Genomic DNA, 22,961 nt, shown 5'->3' with positions numbered 1-22,961 from the left:
ACTGGGTTGCAGGGAGATATGTTTTTTTTTTCTAGGTGCAATTAAGCGTCGCTGGGAAAGTTGGTGTTTCTTCCCAGTCTTTATTTCTCTCCGCTAAACATGAGAAAAATGCCCAGAGTGAAATGCTGGTGGGGTGGTGGAACAGTCTGGTAAGGAGTGTTGTGGCACGGGATGGGATTTGGCAGTTGAGCGGACCGACCACGCTGGCAGAACTTCAGTCCAGCACATCACATGAGATGGGAGAGGAAACCTGACCTTGGATTTATAAAAAGAAACTGGGATAAAAGGGGACTGATGGAGTGCCAGAAGTTGCTGTCCAGAGAGGCTTGGGAGGAAGTGGGAATTAAAGGTAGATTGGTTAGTTTAAGAACAGCCGTGTTGCTAAGTGGTTGTATTGTCCGTGAAGTTAAAAACTTTACTCAGATGTGCAATTTTTTACTATTCTTTTTTAATATCTTCTTAATGTGGGCTTGGGGTACTCGGGACAAGCTAGGCTGCAGGTCTTTTTTAGCTTCTTCTGGAGCCAGGCATACTTCATTTCATTTACTGGTTCCTGAGTGGCTGTGCTAAAGTCTTTGTTCTCCTGATTATCATATTTGTAGCTACAGGAAATCGGAAGGGAATGCAGACAGTTCACTGGAGGAAAGTAAATTAGCATACTGTTCAGTTATTATTTAACATGGTGAAGGAGGCTTGACAAACCCTTTGTAGCTGTGCTATCATGGTGAAGAGTGTCAACATTTCAAGCATAAATGGTCTGAAATGAAAACTATGTTTTGGTGAAGCATTCATCGTAGCTGGTCCTTCCCACTGACATTCAGGAAATTTATGATACTTTGAACTAACTACGAAGACGAACGTAATCGTATTGTGTAATGATACTGGGGCTAATCAGCATGGGTGATTGAAGGCATCCGAGTTTCCTGATGCGATTTTACACAATTTGAGGCAAGTGTGGCAGTTCTTCTCAAGGGTTAGATGCTTGACCATGTTTGATTACAGTATGGTTGAAGATAGAAACCTAATTTAACAGCTACCTGATGCAATCAGCCTTTGACTGGTTGTTAGTATTTATTTTACAGCGCCTCAATTTGCAGTGTCATAGGGGCTCCAGCCTACCCTGTGGCCATGGTCTGATACGTCTTCTGGCCAGTGGGAACTGGTGTCCAGAGCTCTTACGGTGTTGGTGACACAAAAGTTTGTTAACATGGCGGTTTCACAATACTGACCCGAAGGTTGAAGAAGGAAAAGTAAACTCCTCCTGGAGGCATGCTAACTTGTGACAAATTTCTTTCAGTGTAGGTTAAGCTGGTTAGGTTTGTTTAAGGTTGAGCTTTAAAGCGGTTTTTATGTCAAAGTTGTGTCTGTGTTGTGGTTTGCAACAACTTTCAGTGGATTGAAAATCTCATTTAATTTAAACTGGTACAATTTCAAGCTTTAGTTTCTCGGTAAGACCTAGAGTAGAAAAATCTGTTTCGAGTTTCAAAGGCAGGAGTTGAGGTAGCTGTCTCCCTGCGCTAATTGTGCCTCGTCATTCCCGTGAGTCTGTTACGAAGGCTGCATGTGAAGCTCTGGAAAACTTTCTGTGTATCAGGGCAATAGAGGCTCTCACGTGAGCGTCGTTTTCTCACTTGAGCTTTGGTCACTGTTAATGTTTGGCCTTGTCTCTGATCTCCCCGGTAAAATCGGGTGGTGTGTTGTACTGTTCTGTGACACATTAAGGAGCACTAATTGCTTTGTAAATGATGCAGCCTGGGATGCAGATTGATTTCCTCAAGTATGTGCATGTGTGTGCTTTTTTGTGAGTGAGCCACAGAAATAGTGAAGCAATGAATTACAGTTTTGTTTTATTTTGAATTGGCCTCCTGGGGACATCACGCAGCCTTTCAAACAGCGTATTTATTTATGGTATCTATGTATTTAACGCAGAGCTGAAACTGCATCCTGTGTTCTCATCTGTTACGTACCTACTGCAATAGCCAGTCATGAAGTGGACTTTTTCAACAAATGCATTTAGGAAAGTTATTATCGAGTCAGACCATACTAACACAGGCACACCAGAATGGTCCTTTCATAGATACTGCTCTTGATCTTAGTCAAAAGGCCTAGAAGCCATTTAAATTATGCTTGTATCGATTATTGAAATCAGCAAGCAGGAAACCTTGATTTTTATTAATTTCTCTTTCTAATTATTTCTTAGGTTAATGCTTATTTGTTGGCGTTTATTTAAACTTTAATTTGAGAGAGGTCTACTTCTCTAATCTTATTGCTACTTGCGCTTTTTCAATAACAAGAAAGGTGTTGCCTGTACACATTTAATGATACAGTTTAACATGTCTGTGAAAGATTTCTTCGTTTTCTTTTTCTCTTGGAGAATAATACATTTTTTTGTGCTACTGACATATTTTATTATCGATCACTTCTATTTAAATGGAAATTGAGATCTATTTAAAAGGCCTCTCCAGGGAGGGGGGGAAAAAACCAGAGCCAAAGTATGTTAGTTAAAGATCTATTAAAAGCTTACTGTTTAAAAAGAAAAGAAAAGGAAAAAAAAAGGCATGTATTGATAAATAATTTAAACTTGCTGTATTAAAGTATTTTTTTTTTCTAGGACTGGCTGTTTCTGGTTACTGTTTCTTTTAAGTGCCTAAGAAATAGTAGATCTTAGCTCTCGCGTTTCTTCTTCATTTCCTGCTATGAATTTAAAAAAACAAGTTTTCTCCCTTTCTGAACCCCTAATTAGTTCCTGAATTAAACAATTTTGTCAATGAACAAGAATAAATAAGAAAAATTCTGTTTGCACTTACAGAGGAGGCTACTTTTTTTCTTTGTAGGTGTCTACCCCCTAACTCTTCAGTTCATTGATTTAATTTTCTTTAAAATCTTAGCAATCAATGGAGATTGCTAAAACAGCATGTCTTTGGTTAGGCATTGATTTTGCAAATAAAGAGTCTTAACATAATAATACTTACTTTGTTTCTTTTTTAGTTTTTAAGGGATTTATTTTTTCTTTATGCTTCTCGAGGTTGCACATTTTCTCTGTGTTGCATTTGGAAGCTACTACTTTTGGACATGAAAGAAGCTCTGGAACATTTTTGGAAGACCAAACGTTGGGTGAAAAGCTGTCTTTGTTACATATTCCTTTAAAAAGGGAGAATTCATTTAACATGAATCTCAAATGGAGCAAAAAATACATTTCTTAATTGGGCTGTGGGGAAAAAAAATCTATATCTGTGTTGTTTCATAAACAGTAAGCCGCTGCAGAGTGATGTCTCTTTGGGCAGGAGGGCGAACAGGGGAGTCAACAGGATTAATTCAAAGAGAGTGTGAACAGACTTCAAAGGACCTTTCAGCAACCGAACGCCAGGACTCTGCTGTTTTCATCTTTTCAAATGGAGTAAACTCCCTTGATATTTGCTGCTTCTGCGAAAGTGGGGAAGGAGAGTGTGCAGATCAAGAGATCCCAAGTCTTGTGTTATCTCTGAAATCACTCATTTTATTGCTTGTGATGTCAGTGCCTCTCAATATTGCTATTATGGTGTTATTTTTAAATAACACAAGTATTTTTTGTGTAGACCAGCTGTTTCCATGAGGAAATGTTCCAGAAAATTTCACTAGCGTCTTACTATTATGAAGCAGATGGAAGCCTACTCAATGGCAGCATCTCTGTGTTATATTTTAACAGAAATAAAAAGGAACTGTTTGGCTTTAAGTCCCGCGCTGGTGTAGCTACAGGTTTAAGCATGCCTGCATTGTATCTGGTGAAAGGACAAGCTGCTCATTAACAACTGGTATTTTTAAAGACTTTTTGGAGGAAATGCTTCGGAAAGAATAGGATCCAGGATTGGTCGTCTTTTCTTAATTGTGAATGAAATCTAAATTGAGATGAGAAAACAGAACTTTCACACAGCGTCTGGTAAGCGCCCTGGCTCTGCAGCTCTATGAGCGCGCCAAGCCAATACGGTCACCAAAAGCTACGTTTATGTAGCCCCACAACAGCCTCGGTTGGGGAAAGTAATTTGAATGCAAACTAACCTTTTTCTTCTTGCTTCTCCTGGGTCAGTTTTAAACCAAGCTATGACGTAATACAGCAGTTCTCAAATTTTAACTGTAGACTACGTTGATGATCACACAGTGTTTCTGGGCCATCCTTTGTGTGTTTGCTTCAATATAAAAATAATAATAGCTAAAAACACTTGGAGTACTTCACTGTTGGGACATAAAGGGAGCCCAGCATCATATGATCATTGTACTTTCCATGGAGTATAGCCTCAGAATTTCTGTGCCGAGGGCTTGGCTTGACTCTGTTCCTTTCAGCTACATAAAAGGGTTGTGGCTGAAACCAAATAAAGTTCTTCTTGTCTGTTGCTAACACATTACCACATCTCCAGTAGGATATAGGCCAGTTTAGAAATAGTTCTCTTGCTTGTGCTTCTCCAGTTTCTCTCTGCTCTGCTTGTAGTTAGTTTTCTCCAAGAGCAAGAGTATAAACCTCTGCAAAACCTAGCTTTCACCTTAAAAAGTGTTTTTCTAGCCTTTTCATAAAGGCAGCTTTCATAAACGATTTTACAAGCAATTCCATGGTCTCTTGTACTTTCCCAAACTACAAAAGAATGAAAATTGTTAAATTTTCACTTAATTTACTGGAAGCTCTGTAAGCTGTTGTGAAACTGAAGAATTGAGTCAGTTTTGTTCTGCTGCAACTCAGGGAAAGTGATGAATATGGAAAGAGGAGAGAGTGTACTCCACCCCTAGGTTTGTTGAGAAGGACTCAGCAGCAGTGGCTGCTGTCTCTTCTTGTCTGCATAACACTTCTCAGAAACCCCTTTCGTCTCGGATTCATTTATTGCCTGACCAGGGGCTGTAGCTGGTTTTCCTACCTTTCTCTCCTCACTCGTTGTGTCCCGTCCCCCCCCCTTTTTTTTTTTTCAACTCATGATCAGTTCCCTTACTTGGTTCATCTCAGCACCCTTCAGACAAGCTACTGAAGCGTGGAGACAGGTACGAGCAGTTGGGAGATGTACCCAGCTGCCAAAGGACCTAATCTTTCCATAGATGGTCTCTCAAGGTCTGGAAAAACAACCCTTTCCCTTGTCAGTCAAAGGAAATGATCATGTGCTTGGATTTTATCTTTTTTTTTTTTTTGAAATAAGGAAAATTATCCTGGTTTGCATACCTCTGTGATGGGGTTGCCCATAAAAATTGGATAGAACAAAATTAAGCAACTGTCAATTTTACCTTGTGAATAGTAAACAGTGTTCAGATGCTGTATATAATATCCTGCAACTGGGAAGCAGGTACTCAGTTTCTTTAAACAGTAGTTCTTTTTCAGTCTAACTGGGAGACTGACTGCACAGACTGGTCAAGGATCGTTCAAATTTTGTGCATATTTATATCAGAATTAGTGTCTCTGTAGCTGTCTTTGTTGTGCAGTGGATAATGCACAGTAACTCTTTGTTCTCAGAAATTTCATGTTAACATGTGAAATTTAGAGGGATACAATTACCTACTGGGTAGATTTTTTTTTTTTAAGATGCTTCAGATGGTTTGAATGTTATTTTCATTCATGTTGACTTGGGTGGTTACTTTTTCTTGTGTAAATAACATATATTGATGTTATGCGTAGAATTAACTACTTATATTTGAAAAGCTTCTCAAGAGTTTTCATGGCTGCAGGGTTTTTGCATGCTTTATTTTATGAATAGGACTTGTTAATCAAAACAGTAAGTGTATACATATGCAACTACTGACATCCAGAGTCATTTGGTCTGTGTAAAAAGACCAAACTACTCCCTTCATTTCTTTTTTTTTTTTTTTTTTTCTTTTACAGCCTGAGAAAAAAAGACAGTTTAAAAGCTAGCATTCCTTCTGGAAAAAGTCTGCCTGGATGAGTTGTATAAGTACCAAGTGGTCAACAAACTGGTTTTGATAGGCAGAAATAGGTTATCGGTTTTGGGGTCTTTCACTGGGAGTGCCTCCTTATCAGCCCTTTGCTTCTAAAACAAGCAGCTGCTGGTTCAGGCATTTCAGCTGTTTTCTCTGTCCTGTCCCTGCTGTGAAAGGCATGTTGCAGATAATTTTTGTGGTTATCTAAAACATAATTTTGATGGAGGGAGAGGACTCTGGATTGCGTTCTTCTTCGGTAAGAGTAAGCAGTCACTCTAAAGGCACAAGAAAACTGTAGTAACAGTAATATGACCCTTGGTATTTTGCAGGCAGAGTAGCAGTGCAGTACGTGATGATTTATTATTGTTATTCTAAGAAGCAGCCTAAAAACCAACAGGATTTTCTTTATTTTTTCCTCTATGACTATAGTACTGTAGGTGCAATCCAAATGCTTGAAATGACTTGAACTTCTTCCAGTTCACCTCTTACTCCTTTTTCAAGACTTGTGCTTTACTTTGTCAAGTCTGTAGCGTGAATAATTTCCCCTTCTAGCTTTCTGTCATTAATTTCCTGCTTCCAGTTTCCAGATACTGCTTTCTAGGTTAAATCGCATTATGCCATGGAGCAAGGTGCGGGTGTGTGTGCGAAAATAACACTTGTGTAAGGAAATGTATACTGTTGAGGAACAGTGAGGACATGCTGTTATGGTCAGGAGAGGGTTTTTCTGTAGCTTGCTGTTGAGGTTGTGTGTATTCTTGTCTTAGCTAAAGACATTGTCATGTTTAAAGCTGGCTGTAGCCTTGCTGACCACAGGCTGTACTCATTACTACTATGTGCTAGCATCGTAACGTGCCCTGAATAGCAAGAGGGTGGGAGAAGCCCTCCTGTAAGCCTTGGCATGCGTGTTTAGACCATCCTGCGTTAGGAGTTTGGCAAAACACATGTTTTGTTGTAGTGTAATCGAGGCCGTTTTTCTGCCGGTTGAATTAGATTAATTTTTGCATGGCTTTGCTAACTATATCTCTTTTCTGCTCCTGTTCCTCTTGAACCCCGTGTGTCAGTGTGTGCTGTTCTTAGTGTTTAAAGGTGGTTTGATGTGGTTGAATCGGGATCCCAGTTTTGTCAGATATAAAAGCATGAAGTACAGTAACAATAATATATTGGGATTGTGAAAATATTTGTTAACTTTGGGTGAAGCATAAAAAGTCTTTATTATGCTGGACACAGAACTGCACCGGCTACAATATCCTGCCTGGTCATAGGGCAAATTGGAGAGTCGCTAGCACAGCTAAGCTCCAAACTCCTGAATACAGAGACTCTTATTAAATTGAAACTTTCAGACAAAGACAGGTTGTACAGGCAAAAATCATCTAAGTCAGCCATCTTCTCCACCAGTCTCACTACAGCGTGTTATGAGACATGTTATTTTCTTGTAGTCAATGTTCTGATAAATAATGCTAAAGTGTGAAATGAGTTTAAATGTTGGGAGGTTTGTGCTTTAGTCGTTATGCAAAATGCATGATTTTGTGGCTTAATATTGATAGAAAGCATGAAAGAAAGTGCAGAGGCTGTTTCAGTAGCCAGTAGCTATAGATTGGCTTTTGGCAGCAGAATGCTGGCTGGGCCTAAAAACACGTATTTAACATCTTGTCTGCTATTTCTTAAGTGTGCCAGCTTGATTGTCCTTAGGCTGGCGCGTGTGGGTAGGACTGTCTTTTCCTGGAAGCCTGGAAGGTTCACAGCTCATTTTCTAATAGCATTGTAGCCTAGCTTCTAATAATGCTGTAGCCCTTTTCGTCTTTGCTGTAATGCTTCTATGGAGCCTCTTTCTAGGAATCGTGTTCCTTACAGTGTAGCTGCTCCGGTTTTATTTATGGGTGGTGGTGGTTGTTGCTTAAATCCACCATAGCATGAAAGAACCTGGGAATCCCTCAATCTCTGTTCTGTTAACTGAGAGTTAATTCTCTGCCTTATTTTGGCTGCCCAGTTTTTGCTTTGCAGAGCATCATTATTTCGGGGGGCGGGGAAGAAAAAGAAAAAAAACCTTGATGTGAATACAACAGATTTGTATGTGTTAAGGTCAGCGTTGTGTATCAGGGACTCCCAGATTTATCCTGGTGACAAACTCTTTTCCCCTTTTCCCATGGAGCTCCTAGCTCCGTGTGTGGCGGTCCAGGCAGCCTTAGATGTCTCGGCATGTTTCCTGTCTCTTCCGGGGGAAAGTTGGTAGGCTGCTCTAGATTTGTTTGGGTTTTTTTGTTTGTTTGATTGCATGCTGCTTTGAAGGTTGCTTACCATGAGGGCTGCAATCTAGCACTGTTTAGGAGCCCCTGCTGTAGACTTCAAACTTTGCTTATTTTTCTAACCTTTCTCTTCTTTCATGGATTGTGTGTGAGAGCTACTTCAGGGCTGCCTCCTGCATTGCCAAAGAGGCTTGTGTTGCTCATTTCCCTGCTTTGAAATGACATAATTGTCTTTCAAATCCTGGAAAACAGAACTTGGCCATGTGATGTGATACCTGCAAACGCTTTTCCAAAAAGCCTGCAAGACTTGGCTCCAAAATCTACCCCCAAAATCCCTAGTAGGCCAAGAGTCTCAATAGCCATCTTAAACACAGCTGCCTGGCAAGAATAAAATGGAAATGTTGACGTTCCTTTGTGTTTTGGCCTGATTTAAAAAAATAAAATAGGTAAGTCATTTTTTGTATATTTTTTATGACTGTTTTGATTAAAATATCTTCTTCAGTATACATTCAAATGACTGGTTTTATGTAGTAAAGAAGTTAATGAACAAAAATTTAGGTGTCGAGGACATAGGAGCTACCAAGTGGTCCTTTAAAAAAAACAACCTGTACTCTTTATTTTATAGAATTCCGTTGTATTGGAAAATGTTCGGTCTAACTGGGCAATTGAGTAACAGTTTTTGTCATGTTGTGTTGTAAAATTAAGGTATAGTTGCCGTTCTCTGTCTTGGCTTTTTGGTGTAAGTTAGCCTTATGCTATATCGCATGTTTGTTCTGAAACTTAGAAAATAATTCTGACCCTGATATGGCAGAAATACAAACTATTACATCTCTCTTCTGCAACCTGCTCATCTGGGATCTTCGCTTCCCCAGGTGTTTTATGTTCACCCATCCAGCTATGGTGGGAAAAGGTTTGTGCTGGGGAATGTGTTTCGTATCTTGGAAACAGCATTCGGGCTGTTCTGCCCAAATGTTAATGGTTTTCAGAGTGAGGTTGTTTTTCAGCAGATCTCATTTTACTGGCTTTGGGTGGTTTGTAAAATATTTGAAGGATGAAAATATGGATTTGGATTATAATGACCTTTTTACTTGATCCCTTTGACTGTATTGGGACACGGGACTTTTTTAGATGCGTGTTTTTTTAAAACAACAGTGTCTCACCCTCATTTTGAACTAGGCCCCTTTGTCTTGGGAGAGCTCATTGGTAGCAATATCCTGTTTAAAGTTGCTTTAAAAGAATGACCTTGTAGGGCATGTTTCCTGCTCTCTCTTGATGGGATTTCCTTTTTATTAAACAGGAAATAGTCTGATTACATAAAAGTGTGAGAATGACAGGTTTTTCCTTCCCAGCGAGGGTTGTTCATGTTAATTCTATTCAGAAAACTCTCAACTGCCGGAGCAGCTGAAGTTAATTTACTTTGCCTAAAACTGTTGTTTACACCTAAAGGTTCCTACTAGTGTGTTGCTAAAGCATTGTCTTAGTCTGAGCAGTCCAGCAGGCTTTCCTGTAGAAGGCTTTGTACGGGGATTTTCTTAGCAGATACTTTTTCTCACAAGTAGAAGGTGGCAGGAGTTCAATGGCATGAAGTGTGCTGTGCTGAGTTTCAAAGATCTGTTTCTGCAGCTTTTTTTAATCTTTTTTTTTTTTTCCCCCCCTTCTTTAAGCTGGGATTCCGAATTGAAATCGGAAATGACAAAGATGATGCTTCCTTACCTGGCAAGAAAACGTATACTTGAAATGTCCATTACTTTTCTTTTAACTTTGTCCTCAGAATCGCCTGCTGACCTCAAGTTAGGAATTTCAGTCGAGCACTTCTGTGTACAATACTGGTAAGGAGTCAGGACGAAGTGGAAGTCCTGTAATAGGAAAAGGTACAGGGATGAGAGGCGCGGGTCAGCGGAGTGCTGAGCCTGCAGGGGCCAGATACTGGCAAACCAGAGGAGGTTGCTGGTGACGGCCTTGCAGTCCCAGCCCATGGTACCCGGCTGCTCTCCTGGGCCTTGAGGGCTCAGAGGATGAATGAAGTTTACATTCCCTATTTAGGCATGGCTTACCGATCGTGTTTTATATGGATTGGATGTTTGGGGGAAAGGGATTCTGTCTTCCTCCTGAAGAAGGCCAAGCACTACAGGATGTTACTATAATGAAAATTCCGTTCCGTTGCAACCTAAGCCAGAAAAGAGCTAAGGTAGTAAGCCTCTCCATTAGGAAACTGCAGAATTAAGGTAGCCCATTCCGCTAAATTAATTTCTGGTATGCCTTGTAATTGCCTTAATTCAATAGACAGATTGGGGAGTACTCAGGGATTTAAATGGGGTTGTTTGATAACCGATGTTGCTTCGTGCTTTGCAGGATTGAGATGTGGGTCCTGACTGAAGCAGGAAGAAGAGGCTGTGAGACATTATTATTGGTGGGATCCACAGAAAATTGCTGATTAGAGGAGTGCTGACACTTGAGAACACTGAGTTTAGTTCCAGACTTAGGAAAGGTTAGACCAGCAGTTGCCAAAACGTTTGTTGTGACCCCTCTTCAGTTTCTGCCTTAAGCTTTGCTACTCCTGCTTTGAGATCTGTTGTCTGGATGCCCACAACGGATCCATGTCTCCTCACCCCGGCATGTTCTAGTCTGTTGGCCCCCCTCTTTTCCCTGTGCTGAGCAGATGTGATCTGGGTGGCCCTGGAAAATGAAAAATCACTTTGCAGGGTAGTCAGTTGGCAGATGAGAATTTTCAAAAGATAAAAGAACTGGGAAACCCTGGAAATCTTGTTTTTGTTTCAGAAGTTTAATTTTGAATTCTGTAGGTAGGTTTCCTCTTGATAATTAGTGCAAATCTTTTCATATCCTACTGGTAAATCAACATTTACACAGTAAAGCCTGGGATTTTAGTGTCTCGCACAGTTTAACTTTGAAATGTCTGATTGAAACTGCTGGAGCTGGCCTGTAACCTAATTGGACTGGTGTGTTGGAAAGTTTCTGGAGCAAGATGTTTTGGCTCTAAGCTTTGTGCCAGTGAAATGATGAAGTATAGCATGATGACTCTAATGAACAAGCTTTGTTTAGAGAGCTGAAAAACAGTATTAGTTTTGTTTTTAGTTTCCATCTCTGCTCATGGATGTATTGCAAGTAGATTTAATAAGCACAGTGTCTTGATAGTCTTTGGGAAAATTTTTAGGCAGTTGAGATTATTAGTTAGCTTTTTTGTTTCTAGAAGACAACAAAACAAAAACTGAACTTGTACAGAGCAGAATTACACTGGAATAAAATGTGTTTCAAGAAAAACTGCGACAAAGCATGCTTATGAGAAATCACTCCTGTGAAAAAGGATGAACGTGGTTGAACCATTTTCCTGATTCAAAAAAGTCTGTCTGCCTATGCAACCTTTTCATAGGGTTTTTAAGTGGTTTAATTTAGGCTTATATTTTGCTTATATCTCATTGAACAACCTTGTCTAAACCAAAAGTAACCAAGTGCTGGCTCCAGAGCTGAACTCTCTGATATCTGCTGCAAAAGAAGAGGCAGACAGGGAAGTTGGAAATCTGTGTTAAAACAATTGCACGTAAATATTTTAGTGGGCAGTTACGTGGCTTGTATGTGTTGTTAGTGTAACTGCAGAGGCAACCAAGGCCAAAGGTACCGATGAAGTTAAATCAAGCTGCTTCTGCAAAGGGTGAAGGTGCTGAGCAGCTTCTTACGTCATTGCATGATGTGTATCCCAAGCTGTCAAGACTATGTAGTGACTTTGGGTACAGCAGTGAACTCTTACTGTAAGTATTGTGATGCTGTATCAAATAGCAAATCGTTGGTTTGGTATGCAGAGGCATAATTTATTCTGCGACATGTCGGAGCAGTGAGAAGGTAATGGTTGAAATAATTGGGAGCATTGGAGTGCCTTGGTGTCACTGGTAATGTAGTTTGCATAGCTGCCTGAAAGGGACTAAGGAAATCGTCTTGGAAAAAGTGGAGTATTTTCAAGGACTTGCATTGGATTGGTCATGTTTGGAGGTGTGAGAGATGCAAAGACAACTTCTCCTCTTCAGCTGGGGTCTGAAAAGGAGCGTTGCCTTCAGTTTATACATCAGCTGCGCTGTACTCTCCGCAGGTGCTGCTGGTTAGCAGTAGTCGTCATCCTGATCGATGGATTGTCCCTGGGGGTGGCATGGAGCCCGAAGAGGAGCCCAACGTGGCCGCTGTGCGAGAAGTCTGTGAAGAGGTGAGTGTTTGACAAGAACGGGAGCTTCTGGAGCTTCGCTGCTGATTGTTAGCCAAGGCTTTGTGAATTTGTTTTCATCGCTCTTGCTTGTTTTCCTTAAGGTGAAGAGGAATATAGGGTCACTGGTGATATCCTCATCATATGTGGGAGGGAAACTGGAGTCCTAAATAAAGATAGCATAGGAATGTAATTAAGGCTCTCAGTCGGAATGAACTTTTCCTCGCCTGATAACTTTAACTGAAAATAGATAAAATTAAGCTGTAGTCATTTCAATACATAAGATGGTATTCTCTGTTTTGTTTTCTCTGTATGAAGAACAGTTATTTAAGAGAATTTCAAAAAACAGCTGTGCTTTTGTGGAGCTATCTAATACTTGGGTAGAAGGTAGAAATGAGACCTTATGAGCTACTACAGACGCTCCAAATATAGGGACCTCAATATGTTTTAGTCTAGTACATGTTTTGAGTTTTATGTGAACAGGAGAAATTGATCCTAACAGTTAAAAGCAACAATTCCTAATGTGTTCATATTTTTGTTTTTGTGTTTGTTGTTTTGTTTTTACTTGAAGCTATTTCAGAAAGCAGATCAAACAGCAGATCAAACACAGAGTGATGATCTGTATGGAGAAGGCATATTTTTCTTTTAAAGCTGGAAGAACAATTTTATTCTTCATAAGGAATTTAAAGACAGCAAATGGCAGTTGACTACATTGTATGTAAAACGTCTTTAGAATTCACTTCTGAATATTATCAAATTGGAGAGATGCTTGGATTCAGAAACGATTAAATGATTATATATGGATGACCAAGTAGGTTCACAGTTACATAAGGCAGGATTAAAAATGCTTTCAAGAGGGTTATAAATCTTTGTGCTGTAGAACAGAAATCAAGAGCTAATTGATGTTGGGAGGAAGCTTTTCCAGTAGTTGCTTTATTTAATTGTCTGGTATATGAAGGTTTTTCTTTAAAGTATTTGGAAGTACCTGCTGCTGTCTAACAAAATGCTGAATATTTGGGCCTTTGGACTAATCTAATGCGGTAGTTCCCGAGTTGTGTGTTTGTCTTTGGATGTTTTTATAATCTAGCAGTTTATTAGAAAGATATGAAAGATTATACAAGGTTTATTTTTTTAAGTGTCTTTAGGCCCCTCTAGTACTGGGGATTGCTGCTTGCAAATTTTGTTTCCAGCTTGTAGTACAGCTCCTGCTTTTTTAGTAACTCGGCGATCTTTCAAACACATTACAAGCCAAAGTGAGTTTAACCAGAACAATAGAAATATTTTTAGCTGCAGACTCCTGCTTTACAACCCAATCGTTATTAATAATTAAGTTATTTGATACAGAAGTCAAGGGTTCATTCAGGAGATGCATGGCTTCGCCTTTCAAATCCTTAAAATAAATCTGTATCGACCCTCCCCTCCTCGGGCAGCGCAGCGCCTTGGAAGAGTCGCTCTCTTTCCATGACAGCTCGGTGGCTGAAAGGAAGCCTTGGCACAGGCTCAGTCTGCAGCGAAGAAACTGGTTTGGGCTGGCTGAGATAATCCCCTCTCGCTCAGCTGGTGTTCCCTCGCTCACGTGGACCGGTGCCGAATGAGAATGTAATTCAAACTGTGGCAGCCTGGCAGGGTTGAGTCATTCCCAGCGAAGCACCTATCTGCTTGAATGCCGCTCGACAAACAGTAAACATCAAGAGCTCCAAAAGCGGCAGGATTACCCCAACGGCTAACCTCCGTGACACCTAGTAGTGTTTGATGCGAATGCAGGGTGGGAATCCGAAATGGAGCTATCAGATGCCGTTAACGATAAAGGCTTTCCTGAAAGCTGTCTGCAGAAGAGCAGCCTGTCATGTGTGTAAAATTACTTCAGCGCTTCTGCAGCTAATGATTAGGCTGGCTGACACGGGTGGAAAACGCAGGCGAGCTTTTAGGTGTGCAAGGCCTTCCTCAGATAGGTTTGTGTTCCAATACGCTGCTTACGATCCACACACAAAATTATAATGTACATCAACTGTCTTAAGCTCAGCGAGCTGTTCACTGTAAAATGTTGCTGGGGAATGTGCGTGCGTGCAGGGAATGTTTGTTATATTACAGCTGTAACGCTGTAAAGGACTTGTGCACCCAGTTTCCCAGCTTGTGCTATTGATTTGGCAGACGAAGTGTTTTAGGAGACTGCTGGGCAACTGGTGTGCGTGCTAGCTGGTAATCCTTCTTCATCCTTTCATGTGAATCTAGGCTTTTTCAGGTAGGTTGTAGCTGACGCTGATTTCTGAGTAGGTTTCATGTCTTTGCTCCTCTCCTGGGACAGGCGCGTCTGTCACTCCGCAAGGAAACGAGACGTTAGCTGAGCAGGTAGAGTCTGCTGCTTGTGTTGGGAAAGGGAAAATCAGTTTTCCTCCGTGTCGATGAACACAAAGTAATTTTTATCCTAAAAGAAGGTGGTTTTGTCCAGTCTGGGGGTCGAGTGCATCTGTCACAGATTTGCATGCTGGACAAAGTTATGGAAGAAATTTGTGGACTTTCTTTCACGGACTCTGGTATGCCTTTTCTGTTTTAATAAGAGACAGTTGAAAGAGCTGGAAGGACTCATTACCCTTTCAGTTGCTTGTGGTCTTTGAAGATGACAATAGGCTGGTTTTTCTCAGTTCATTCTTTTTTGCATGGTATGCATTTGCTTTTTAAAATATGCTTCCCTAAACTAAGATTTTTAACTTCTGCATTCAGTGTTTTAATTTCACCACCTAAGTGTTTGAGTTTATCCATGTGATTGCTGGAATAATTGTCATGTAAAGAAATCTGACTTTTCCCTCTTTCTGATTTTCAAAATTTTAGAAGACTGTTCTGAAAATGAAATGCTGATTCTGAGTGAAACCTGTGATCCCTCTGTCCCACTTTGAGTTAGAAGTCCTTGTCCTAGTTTGAGATAGTCCTTATCTACATTAATCTCTACCAGCAGAAGTATTAAAGTAGACAGGTACCAACGCTTGTCATGCTTGCTGTTGTCTGCATAAAATTTGATGTGACTTGAGTTCTTGGGCATTGTTTTTAGGCAAAGAGGCAGTAGAGGAGCAGGCTAGCTCTGAATGAGCGCAGCCTTTTCAGAATAAAAGCACTTATTTCTGACAGATTGTCGAAAAAGGATGTCGTCAGTCTTACACAGCTGTAAACTCCAGGTGTGTTCTAAGGTTCACCTTCTAGAAAAATGGTGGGCCCTTTATGCCCTTTTAACTAATGACTGGTTAGCCATTAGTGCCAATATAGTATATTTTTTGCGTCTTCGTTCTTGGATTTTTTTGCTGTTGCATTCTCTCCCCGAAATTAATTTTGTGTTAGGAATAAAGGGTTTTTTATGGGTGTGAGCAACTGGTAAAGAACATGTTTTAGAAATAGATGCCTTAAATTAAACTTATTATAGAGTGACTTTGAAAAAAGCCTCCACACTCATCTGTTAAACCCAAAGGCATTTCATTTTGCACTTACAGCATCTTTCACATCCTGACCTTTAAATACTTAGTAAATGTCAAGTTCTATAAAATTACGGGAGTGTTAGTCGTGCTTTATTCATAGGAATCAAAAGCCAGATAAGTTGTGCTTGATCTGTGATCAAACAGACAATTGATGCCAATATCAAAAATAGTCCATCGTGATAGTACTTTGATCTGGTTGCTAGACCTCTTTTTTTTTTTTTTCTTTTCCCCTCTTAAACATGCTTTATAAATAATCCTGTTTCATGTATTTTGTTAGTGATTTAGAATATGAATATTGATATCTTTCAGTGCTAAAATAGGAAGACTTCTTTTTTTGATATTGCAAGGACCATTGATGAGTGACTGAGATGATGGCGCTGAACTCTTCCTGGATTTAGTAATATTCAGTGCAAATAATGGACCAAGTTCACTACTGTCTTTTACCCTGTCCACTCAAACTTCATGAAAATGAGTGCAACGTCTTAAAATTCTTCGCTCTGTCATGGTATTTCATTTCTACTTTGCAAATGTAAAAGCGTATATTGGTTGTAATGCAGTAAAGAATTAGATGAGTAAGTATAACCCTCTCTGAGGCACAGTAGAGACGGCAAGAAAATTTGCCTAGTAGGTCTGTAATTGGTGTCTTTAGAACTTGTCTAAGCTAGCAGTCTTTATGGGTGTGATTTACTACCTTCAGTACTGCGAGTATCAGAGCAAAGATTTGGGTGTTTTACCACAGTCCTCTTGCCCAGCAGTAATCTGTAGTAGATGCAGGCTTTGAGCCTAATAGAGCAAAGTAAAATAGCTGAAATTCCAACCCACATTTTCCTTAGCTCAGATGGAAGGAAATAAAAGCTGTCCCTAGGAACAGATGGTGTTGCTGCAGGCTGCTTTTTGCATCTGACCCGAACTTATTTTCAGCTTTGAAACCTGAACCTGCTGTTCTTGGATGTCTTCAGTAATTTTTCTTTATTAAAACAAGTTGTTCCATGAGCAGCAGAACTAGTAAAGCTTCATTTCCTCCAGATTTTTGTTCCTTGTCCTGAACGCCCAGCCCACCCCTCTGGGCGTGCGGCAGCGGTTTGAAGTCGTGTGCTCTTTTGGGGCAGCTGGCTGTGCTGTGACATTGATGCGCTCTTGCCAGATCTATCTTTTTCCTCCAGTGAGGACTACCTCGGACATTAGAAACTGATTTGGATCTGCAGATCTGCAGTGAAAAAGAAGCTCATTCTGCAAGCTGTCTGTCTTTTTTTATAGCTGAGTGTGCCTCATCCTGGGGAATACTGTGGTTTGATTGATTTGCTTTATTTTCACACCTGCAGATGGAACAGTTGGTGCTGGTGCTGGTGCTCTCCTACCCCTTGTTGATAGGTTTAGTAGCGTCCTCCTAGGACATGCGTGTATTTTGAGGATTGCAGCACGGGCTCCGTGTGCAGCACTTCTGATGCTTGGTGGGGAAACATGTGCCCAAATAAATTGTGCTGTCTCTGCCAGACACTTACTGTTGTGGCCCATGGGGGCGGAGGATTCTCAGTCCTTTTACTACCGAGGAGAAAATTCCTGAGTCATCTGGTGCAAATTAAGATTTAGATCCAGCTTCAATCCTGGACGAGCCTGTGACTGTGCTTTTAACTTTCCAAGAAAATGCTCATTGTCTTGCAGTGAAGATGAGCCGGGAAGGTTCTGAGGGGTTGGCCCATAGGAAAGCAAGAGGCATGGAGCTTGCCCAAAGAGGAACATGGCAGTTTTGTTGCTCATTATTGAGCTTGCTTTGTTAGTGATAACAGCTATAGATTATTTTCTCGGCTGTCTTAGGCAACTCTTATGTTAGAAACTTGTGTGAGACTATGAATTCCACTTCCACATTTGCTTGTTCCATTAAACGAAGTATGCGATTGTACAGAGACTACGACTTTCCTATTTGTGTGTGAATTAAGTGCTTTATCAAAAATAGGTGTATAACAATCCAGTCGGTCTGTGCTAGATGTCCTATATGTTGTCTTTAAAATCTACTATACCAGTAAAATAGGATGAGAGCGCCATTGGTCTCCAGGATGTAATGGTTGATGTGCTTTGCAGCCTTTGGTAAGGACTCTCTGTATAAAATCAGCCCAGTATTTGTTTGAATCAAACCGTTAATTTCTGTCACCATTTACTGCTACATGTGGTAAATTCGTACGTGAAGAAAACCTTAGCACTTTTTTGAGTTGTCTAATGATAATTCAACATGATTTTCCTACAGTGCGTGTTTGTCTTGGCATCACTTTTTGTGCCTTTTTGGGTGAATAAGACTAGGCAGGATGGAGAAGGATGATCTTAGCTGCAGGCAGAGTGTTATTTCCGTCGCCTCTCTGTTTAACCAGAACAGAAGGAAGGGCTCCTCACCTGCCTGTATTACTTCAAGCACAGTTTTAGAGCTGGGGATAAACTGCTTGGGAGGCTGGTTGTGTCATGCTTAGTTTCCAGGCTGGCTAGTTGCCTGGAGATAAATTTGTTTCTAGTCAGACTTGAGAGTTCACTAAACCATCACAACAACGTCCCTGGCTTTTGATTCAGTGCCTCTGCAGGTAAGTAAGGAAAGCAGAAATTCAATAGCCTTCTGCAGGAGGAAGTGAAGAAGATTGACTTAAGACAGTTATTTACCTGAAACATTTGATTAGACTTCACCTTTTAATATATTTACGTACGTATGCATGTTGTGAAGGTAGAAGCCTTGTGTTCTTCTCTGTGTTATTGCTGGCTGATTGATATGGTTGCTTATCTTAAAAAAAAAAAAAAAAAAAAAAAAAAAAAAAAAAGAAAAAAAAAAGCCCACTGTTGGAGGCTGCTGAAGGAGTTCTTTGAATGAAATTCATTTGAAGTATTTGCCTTCCAGTTCACTTCTGAGAGAGATTAGTCGAGGTTAGCAGCAACAGTTTTGCAGATGAGGTAAAATCACTCATCCGCAAAGGTCAAAACCAGTTATCTGTCCTCGCCACGCTGGTGTGCGCATACACGTGTACATTGACCTTCATGGAATTGCTGTCTGACTCCAGAAATAGCCTTGTAGTGAATAGTCAGTGGTCCACCTATGGGCTGAATGTCAGAAATACTGATGAGACAATAAATTTTGCATCCAAAAACAACATAAAAGATTCAGTTGAAAAGCTCCTTCCTAGAAGTAGAGGTCAGGGAGCATGTTGCAGAAAGAATTATAGATTTCTGTGAATGCTTGTAGTAGGGGGAGCTACAAATCCTTTTCTCCTGGGGCAGTTCTACCATCACCTATTGTTAGAAGCAATAGTGAGGTGTGCTCTGGCTCTATTGTTTGGTATCTGTGTGTGTTCATTTAGTAGGCTGGGAACTTAACCAGTAAAATCTTTTAATTCATTAAAGTTCTTCCTTTCTAAAAGCATATGACTGTACAACAACTGGTTAGTAGCTGAACAAGTGGGAAGCGGTGTATCTCAGCTGCTCAGGACAGAGAATTTGTCTTATTAAATATTTAGTTGCCCTCATCCAAACATCTTTTTAAAAAAAAAAAAAAAAACAACAACAAAAAAACAACAACAAAAAAACCCACCCTGACATAATCAGATCTGTATATCTTGTCTGCAAGAGCAGAGGCACTGTTTTCCTGAACTGTTCAGGATGTGTTCCAGCTGCCAGAGACGGCAGCCGAATTTACCTTCCAAACGTGGCTGGGTTGTATGCCAGATTGTGTGTGTTGTTTCAGACCAATTAAGACATGGAGCATCTTGTCTGTAGCACTTGAGTTCCAACCATTTACAGTCGTAAAAGGAAGGGAATGTAAATTATTGGAGAAAAAAAAAAAGGGAGGGGTTGGGGGCAGGAGAGTGGGGTGGCATTTTGCATTCGTGCGTGATGCAAGCCCCAGAGAGCAGAGGTGAGGAACAGCACTTTGAGAAAGTGACTGAGCCACAGCGGTGAGTGAATGTATAAAAAGTGACAGCAAATGAGATAAAGTGTAGTATTCAAGTAGAAGACAAAACTGTTGCTTAGATCTTCTCGTGATTTGTGTCTGTGCTTTATTCAGAAGACTTCTTTCAATGCGCATTTTGTGTTATATCAAAAATAGTCTTGTTCCTGCTATGGAGGCCACATTACAACATTGAAAGTATTTTATGTTTACATTAGCTTGCTTCAAATGTATGCAGGATATCCCTGAAATACCTGGTAGCTGTCATGTTGCTTTGACGGTGTAAGTGGATGTCTTATGCATACTTTAAAGTTATTTTCTTAAACTGTAATTTTAAAGAGGTAAAACTGCTAAACCCCAAAGCAAATTTTATCCATGCTTATGCTATAATAACTTTTAGAGGAGATTCTGGTCATTCAGGGTATATTGGTATGCAGTTAGTAACTCACCAAATAATTTTTTTCCTCCAGATGGAATTGAAAATGGTTTGAATATAGAAAAAGAAGAAAAAATTCCTGGGAATGCATACATGGTTAGAGCTCGTGATACATTTGTCATTTTTCTTGTGACCATGTTGTTTTCAGATTAACAGAATTTTACAGCATTTGCTTCCTGTTCTAAAGGAACTGGTCCTGCACAACAAGTAAAGAAATACGTACTGACTCGTTGTTAAAGCATGTTGTTTTCTCTTTGAACTTTTCATAGGCTGGAGTGAAAGGGACGTTAGGAAGATTAGTGGGAATTTTTGAGGTAAGTTTCAGACATCGAGGCTGTGAAATTTTGGTGCAAAAAATTGTTGTGGATTAAAAATTACTTCCTAGTTTCTTGTGAAGTAAACTAGATAACTTGTTTGAAGGAAAACTTAAAACTCCCCATTTAAATAAAAATGCATGCTGATCCTTTCAGTGATATTGATCATCTGCAATCTCCACTTCAGTTGAAATCATGAGCAGTAAGCCAGTGTGACAGGGAATATTCAGTGCCTTCATACCTTTCTTGCTGCCAAAAAATGCCACCCCCCAGCCAGGGAGCAGCAGCTCTCCTTTGTTCTTCAGCACCTGCCATCACCCGTTGCCAAACTGGCCTCTGAGCGGTGGAGCGTGTGCGTTCCTATTGGGAGTGTGGTAACACCTGATGAGTACTAGTGAGATGCATAGTCAACAGGTACCAGGCACAGCTCTTTTTACAGTTGCTTTTTCAGTATTTCAGAGTTGTGTGAAATAGATAAAAATCTTTCCTGTGTTGGTTTTTTTTTTTTCCCCAGCTGAGGAACTGATTTATAAGCATATCCATCCACCAAATACTGCCTTACAAGTTAGGAACTAGACTTTTTGGCTGCAATCTCTATTAATACTTTCAGACCTCTCATTTAAAACGCAACAATTTTTAATAGCTAAGAACGAGCTATAATGTGAGGGAGATGGCACATAAGGTACCGCAGCATCATAGCGAGGCAGCATGCCACTTGTACTCGCCATGTGCCCACCTGCCTTTTCTCCTTCGGTGGCTTTGTCGTTATTCTGTTCCCTTTGCCTTCTAGAATCGGGACAGGAAACACAGGACATATGTTTACGTACTTATTGTCACAGAAGTGTTGGAAGACTGGGAGGACTCTGTCAATATTGGTAAGCTCTTTGTGCTTGCTAGCATTAACTGGTTTGATGCAGACGAAACATGTCAACTTAGCATCCCTCTGGGAGCTGGAATCCTTGTGAGGGTGGTCGAGAAAAGTTGCAATGGTGTGTCCTTTGGTTGCTTGGGAAAAAAAATTGTGGTCAGATTGATCCTCTTGTAACTTCTGTGGCCCGAGAGAAGTTAATTCAGCTGTACAGCCGCCTCTACAGCAATTTTCTATTTAATTCTCGCACTTCAAGATACTACGCAAAGAGCATGAAGAACTGTCCTTTCTAAGACAAGAAGAAAATATATGTGGGCAGTGTGGATTAATCATTATCCATTCTCTTTTGAAATCTTGGTGTTTAAATTGGATTCCCAAATGATAAATGAACCTGTTGTTCCACACAATGTTTGTCAATAGCACTGTTGCACCTGTAACTTACAGAATCGTTTAGGTTGGAAAAAATCTTTTAAGATCATCGAGTCCGACTGTAAACCTGACTTTCCTCAGGCTATGTACGGAAGTGGTTTTATGGAAAGAGTAAGAAATGAGTGCTGTCCACTAAAACTGAGGTTCACCTTCAAATTGATGGAAACTGGGTGGTGATTGGTGTCTGTCTTCATGGATTGTCTTCAAATGGGTATCTGACTTGAATAGAAATTGCAGAAATAGCAAAATAAACGTGGGGGTTTTTTAAACTGGGAAATACAAGACCAGTTTGATTGGTTAATGGGTGTATAGCCCTAAACAGATACTTGTCATGGGGGTAGAGGAGCCTTTGATGTGGTATTTGGAGTAGGTGGCCCTTGAGATCAGAGAATACCGAGAGAAAATTTCCCAATGTCTTTTGAACTGATGCTTTGCTACACGGTGAAATTATTCTTGCAGCATTAGTGCACGTGATAATGATTGAAAGCTAATCAACAGCAAAGTTTAAGCATAGAAAGGATAACATCGTTTTGTTGCATCTACTCATTTTTCTTTCTGCCCACAGGAAGAAAAAGGGAATGGTTTAAGATAGAAGATGCCATAAAAGTTCTGCAGTATCATAAACCAGTGCAGGCCTCGTATTTTGAAACCTTGAGGCAAGGTTGTTTGGCAAACAACGGCACTCCTGTCATGACCACGACGTACTCTGAGAGCTCCATGTCTGACATCAGATGACTGAAGACCTCCCAATGAGAGAAATTTTGAAAAATAGACTGAAACGTGGATTTCCCTCCCCCCTCCCCTTTTTCACATGCCTCCTCTATCAAACAAGGCATGGGCAGCAGCCTGTGGCAGAGCAAGTGTTAAGAGTGCTGCAATTTAGTGCAAGGTGGGATTTTTTTTTTTGTTGGCTTTTTTTGCTTTTTTGGATATGTATTTTGTAAAATACATTTTGTGCATGAAGTGCCCCTTTCCCGTTACACCGCTTCCATGGCCTGGCGAGCGAGGCTGCCAGTTTCGCCTCTGCCTTGTGTTCTGAGGTGTCCCATTTGTGTCATCCCAGCCATAGCCACTTTTTCTTTTTTTTTTTTTTAATTAAAAGACTTCAAATGTGAGATCAGCTCTTCAAGTCTTAGTCTGTACTGTAAGGTGCTGTTCAGACCTGTGTGGTGGTCACTTTCAGCGCATATGTATA

General features: G+C 40.4%; 1 protein-coding gene across 1 annotated transcript; it reads left to right on the top strand.

Moving 5' to 3' along the window:
- Positions 1–12,232: 12,232 nt before the first annotated feature.
- On the top strand, positions 12,233–22,668 carry NUDT3 (nudix (nucleoside diphosphate linked moiety X)-type motif 3). The gene is made up of 4 exons (XM_009582058.1): positions 12,233–12,339; positions 20,425–20,469; positions 21,260–21,344; positions 22,332–22,668. Exons 1-4 carry the CDS (start codon positions 12,286–12,288, stop codon positions 22,499–22,501), a joined length of 354 nt encoding a protein of 117 aa, XP_009580353.1. The 5' UTR covers positions 12,233–12,285; the 3' UTR covers positions 22,502–22,668.
- Positions 22,669–22,961: the final 293 nt, after the last annotated feature.

The sequence above is a fragment of the Fulmarus glacialis genome, unplaced genomic scaffold (assembly GCF_000690835.1).
Source record: "Fulmarus glacialis isolate BGI_N327 unplaced genomic scaffold, ASM69083v1 scaffold23247, whole genome shotgun sequence".
NCBI lineage: Eukaryota > Metazoa > Chordata > Aves > Procellariiformes > Procellariidae > Fulmarus > Fulmarus glacialis.
This window is presented reverse-complemented; position numbering and strand designations above follow the sequence as displayed.